This window comes from Bison bison, unplaced genomic scaffold, assembly GCF_000754665.1.
Source record: "Bison bison bison isolate TAMUID 2011002044 unplaced genomic scaffold, Bison_UMD1.0 scf7180017633927, whole genome shotgun sequence".
Lineage (NCBI taxonomy): Eukaryota > Metazoa > Chordata > Mammalia > Artiodactyla > Bovidae > Bison > Bison bison.
This window is the reverse complement of record NW_011453510.1, coordinates 1-5,543: the sequence shown is the minus strand read 5'-3', so window position 1 is coordinate 5,543 and position 5,543 is coordinate 1. Positions and strand designations below refer to the sequence as shown.

At 36.7% G+C, this 5,543-nt stretch overlaps 1 protein-coding gene across 1 annotated transcript; it reads right to left on the bottom strand.

The window, feature by feature from the left end:
* Positions 1-430: 430 nt before the first annotated feature.
* Positions 431-5,084, bottom strand: LOC104982875 (nebulin-like). The gene is made up of 4 exons (XM_010832315.1): positions 4,848-5,084; positions 3,143-3,247; positions 2,409-2,516; positions 431-1,555 (listed from the first exon to the last, which is right to left on the bottom strand). The coding sequence occupies exons 1-4, from the start codon at positions 4,980-4,982 to the stop codon at positions 1,100-1,102; spliced, it is 804 nt and encodes a 267-aa protein (XP_010830617.1). The 5' UTR covers positions 4,983-5,084; the 3' UTR covers positions 431-1,099.
* Between the last annotated feature and the right edge of the window lie 459 nt (positions 5,085-5,543).

Below are 5,543 nucleotides of genomic sequence, written 5' to 3'. Positions count from 1 at the left end.
GTAGGTTTAATAAATATTTTTAAAGGGATAATTAAGAACTCAGTCCCTAGTTGCACAATTTCAATCCCACTTGGGTTTTCTTTTTCAGGACAGCACTTCCTTTTGAACTGGGATTTGCATTTCCTCGGCTATCTCCACATGTTTTCTCAGGAATATGTAAGTAGTTAACCAGATAAAATTGCTTTATGTGAAACACCAGTTATGAATTTCATTAAAAAAAACCGTTGTGTTCTTCAGAAATAGTATATCAATATTAATAGGACACAAATATCAAGCTAAAATAAGGAGTAAGAGGAGTCAAAATGCAGGGAAATTTCTACCTTAGTGAAGAAGGTTATATGTTTTAGTGTGTGAAGTATGACAGATACACAAAATCTAGAAGGATTCTTGAAGAGGATTACATAGGTTTTGAAGCTTCCCTTTATCATTCTTTTTTTTTTAATTTTTTTTCCCTTTATCATTAAGAACTTGATTGATATGCATTCTTTAATACACCAGTGTGATTCAGGTTAATGAAGAGACTGCATTTATCTAGAAACTGGACTAAATTCACCAAATGGCAATTGTTTCAAATGATGGGTATACTCTTCTATAACAAACTCATCTATTATATTAATATATCTCCTGAAGCTTAAGGGAAGTTCAGATAATTAAAAGCAAGAATTCATTCTATACAAGAAACAAATATCCTGATGCTGGAGTGGGGTGCCATTGCCTTCTCCAATTAAAAGAAGAAATTCATTCTATACAAGAAACAAATATCCTAATAGAATCCATCATTTTCAAAAGATCGAATGGTTAGAAAATATAAGTAAATCTAAAAATACTTTGGGCAAACTAATGAAACATAATGTTGTGAAGAATAAAAAGTTAAGGGAAATGAGTGAGCTTAGAGCATGCTGCTAATCTTTTAAATTAATTTCAAGGAAGACAGCCCCTGTCATTCTTCAACTGAAGAAACACGATGACACCAATATTTAATAAGCTACAAACAATGAATACATTAACAAAATCTATAGAAAAATTCTGGTAGTAGCACTAACAATGAAGATGAAAACTTTCTGAATAAGCCCAGAAGTAAGACTTGTGATTAACAAACTTAGTAAAATATCCCAGGGGAGTGCTCAGGCAGGGAAAGCATTCCTGAACATTGGAAGGAGTGACCGGGCAAAGCGGTAGAAGGCTGGCTTCCTGGGGAATAGTCACCACCCCCCCACCCCCAGGCACCACAGCAACAACTTACATCACTCTGCAGGTCATAGGCTTTCCTGGCTTGGATCACATCGTTCTGGTCAGGAAAGCAAGACCACTGGTGTAGGTACTGGCGATAGTCCACATCGCTTGCTAATGCCTGGCCTTCTTTGGCAGCGTTGATGGACACCATGTCCACCGGGATGGTGATCCTGGCCTTGTGGTCATTGTATGCCTTTTTGTACAGCCTGTCATTCTGCATCTTCAACACATGTGCCGCCCAGACCAGTTTAGGGTCTTCCTTGGCATTGCGACACCCAATGTAATGACCTTTCTGTTTCTCGTAAGCAGTTTTGTATAGATACTGGTGGATGTGAACAGAAGAAAGAAGATTTGTTTCTCCAAACTACTTCTGGACAGCCTGCTCAAATAACTCCCTCATATTACCCATTTGGGGGCACTGTTTTTCTTTAAATTCATACTACAAGTTTTATACTTGATACTTTGGTTTGCCTTCTACGTCTACATTCATGAAAACATTGTGAACATCTCAAAGGCAAGAACTGTGCTTCTGGGCTGTCCTCCAGTATAGGATTGTCCACCGTTTCCCAAACTTCAGTCATTGTGTGCCATTCCCACATGTTCTGCCATAAAATTTTGTGACAATACTACTTGTACTTCATATTTTACTTTGTCAACTTGATTTCTTGTCTACATAAATATATATCTTAAAGTTTAAACTTATTTACACTTTTTATTTTAAAATTTATAATCCTATCTAAGTGGGCAAAATCAGTGTTTTTCTAGCACACATTAAAACAAATGTAACTGTTTTAAAAATGCTTGTCCATGTACTACATAAAATTATCCCAGGAACCACCTAGGCATGCTGCACTTCAAGAAACAATAGAATTCTCTGTGCCCACTGGATCGCTGTAAGTGTTTATACATTAACTGATACTGATAAAATATTGAAAAGAAAATCCAAATCTGTGCTTAAATATATGAAGTGTGGAAATAAGCAGAGAAGTAAGTCATCAAATTGTTGTCAAAGTTGTTCTTGAATTTGGAATTTTAAAGCAAGACACTAGTAACAACGCCCTTCATTCTACTCAAATATAATTCCTGGGGAATTATGTTAAAGATTAGTACAGTTTTATCTCTCTGACTGTCTGCGAATTAGTGTTTGTTAAGGCCGAGCAAAGAGGAGCTCTCACATCACTGGCAATGTCCCTGGAAGCCTTGGCATGCTGAATCCCAATGGCATCTGCTTTCAGGTCATAGCCGGTCATCTTGACATCTTCCCAAGCTTGCTGATATTGTTTCTGCAAATGGGGATTGCAATGACACAGTCAATCTGAAGAGGGGGCTACTGACTACTGAACTACTACAGTAGTTCAGTACAATAGTTCAATACAGGCTACTGAACACTGTATTCAGTGTTCAAGAATACACGTTAACAGTTACACTGAAAAACTGACTTTCCCTTAAGATTTATAAAATAGACTGGTTTCATACTGAACTTAAATTCTAGTACATTTTAATGACATTTAGTAAAATTCTCTTCCCGGATCTTTTTTTTTTTTTTTTTAAGAAGAGAATTTAAAAGACAACAAATCATATGAAAATGAGAAAAATTATGTGTACGTAGTTTGGCTTTTAAAAGGAAAAATTAATGATAGGCCACTAAAAAGAAAACTAAATATTACTATACATGCATATCTATGTTTTGATGTCATGTGTTTGGTGTAAACTACATTTTTCCTACTAAAAAAGACAAGGACATATTATAAACACACACTCAGGTGTGTGTGCACACTTATCACTAAAGACTAGAAGTAAAAGGAATGTTAATGAAATGCCTATTACTAAGCGCTCTCTGAAGCACACTGACGAGAGGTTTGGTGAGGCAGAGAACACGGTGTGAGCAAGTGGCTGTGCAGGGCCTTACATTGCTGATCTGCACGGCATTGATCTTGGACTGCAGCATCAAGGGAGTATCAGCTGGTATGTTCACATTCGCCTTCTCTTTCTCCCAGGCATCACGATACAATGGCTGGTAAAAATGAAAAACAGAGGATCGTTGATTAGTGAATAAGCCAATTACCACGTGAGTAAAACTATAGGTATGATGAAAGTTTCTCTCTGGATGTGTTCATATAAATGTAAATCGCATTTTGCTTTCATCTGTGTTTTTATTCAGAAGGTGCCAAAAGTGACTTCAACAAGAACACATTCATGTGTGTTATAAACGTAAAATGAATCAGAAACATGAACTAAACTTATCCTCTTTTATTTATTCACATGTAATTATCTGGCAGATAAGCCCTCATTGCAGGTAACTGTGATAATCCACATTTCTCATCGAGTCCTGGCTTTCTTGGCCCAAATAACTATCATAATGTCTAATACTGGAGCTGCCTCTAGACTTTCAACTTATTTCACCACTGAATAGCAATAAAAAGGTGGCAATTTTGTGATCATGGTATTAACTGGTGGACCTGTACACAGGCCAGGTTTCAAGATGTGTTCAAAGTATACATCAGAGTCTATGGAACATGAAGATGCCTACCACACTTATACTGACCAAAGAGTTATCTAGTCAAATGAAATGTGGATGCTGTTATTGATTGGTTATATGAGATTGTATCTGGATACATGCATGTTCAAGATTCAAGATTCTAATCCTGGTGTTAGCAATTTAAAGTTTACAATTTTTCTTTTCTCTTTTTTAAATTATGAAAGTATGATAACACATTTACAGGAGACTTGGAAGATATAGAACAAAGTTACATAGAGTTCTATTATATAGTATGTTATTTCTTTTTTTTTTTTTATGTTGTTTATTTATTTGGCTGCTCTGGGTCTTAGTTGTAGCATGTGGGATCTAGCTCCCTGACCAGGGATCGAACCTGGGCCCCCTGCACTGGGAGCTCAGAGTCTTAGCCACTGGACCACCAGGGAAGTCCCAGTATGTTATTTCTTAAGTAGATAAATGAAGATTTTCAATTGGAGTTTCAATATCAAACTCTCAAAAATTAACAAAATGAATATACAGAAAAGTACAAGGATATAGCAGACCTGAAAAGCATTATCAACCAATTCTACAATATTAAGATTTATACAATTTTCACACAATAGTAGGATACAAGTTCTATTCCAGTTCCCATAGGCAATAAACCAGGAGACACTGAAACATATCCAGGGACATAAAATAACATGCAAAAATTTCATGGTCTAAAGGTATTAAAGTTATAGAGAGTCTGTTCTCTTATCACTGTGGAATTATGTTAGGAATCAATATCAAAAGGTATCAAAAGGTATCTGTAAATAACCCACATATTTTCAAGTACAATGTGACATTTACCAAGAGAGATCTTTGACTTAGCCATTGAAAGCATCAACACAGCTAAAAGACTGAAAAAACACAGACAGTGATTGCAGAGAAGAAAGCATCTAAATGAGAAATTAATTTCAAAATGAGAAATTAATATCATAGACACTTTAAAAAAAACCATTTGAAAATTAAATGTCCATTTTTAAATGATGAGTGAATCTAAGAAGCCATAACAAAGAAAATTAGAAAATAAAGTTCACAATTATAATTTTTATTGAGACTTATTCAATTTGTCTGAACATATCATCAATTGACTTACCTCACTGATCTGTATGGAATTGATCTTTGCCATAATAACTTCAGGGGTGTCAACAATGCTGGTGAATTTGAGAGCCTCAGGCCTTGTGCGATACAACCTTTCGTTCAGGAGATTCTGGGCATTCTTTACTCTCATCACTTCCACGGAACCCTCTGGCAACCATCCAATACCCTTCAGCCATTCCAGGTCTGATTTGTACACATTCTATAAGAAGGAGAGGACCACAGAGCTCAGAAGAGTCAGTTCATGTACTAGAGTATGATGCCAGCAAACCACACACGAACTCTACTTAAACCAGCTGGGTGGCCAGTGCCGGAAAACTCAAGGATCAACATCAGATGTTCACATTTGAGTGTTACATCTCTGGCACACACCTCTGTAAGTTTAGAGGACCATATAGGAACTGGAGCAGGGCTGGCAACTAGCACTTGTGGAATGAGAGGTCGCAATGACACGTAATTTTGTTTTTATGGAAGATTGAGCTTCTGTGCTCACTACTTGAAGCCTGCCTTTGACGTGCCACTGGGGATAACATCTGTAGGAATCTGAGATAAAAAGGTCCTTAGAAACAGGTATGTGCTCAGTTGCTTGGTTGTGTCCAACTCTTTGGAACTCCATGGACAGTAACCCGCCAGGTTCTTCTGTCCATGGAATTTTCCAGGAAAGAATACTGGAGTGGATTGCCATTTCCTCCTC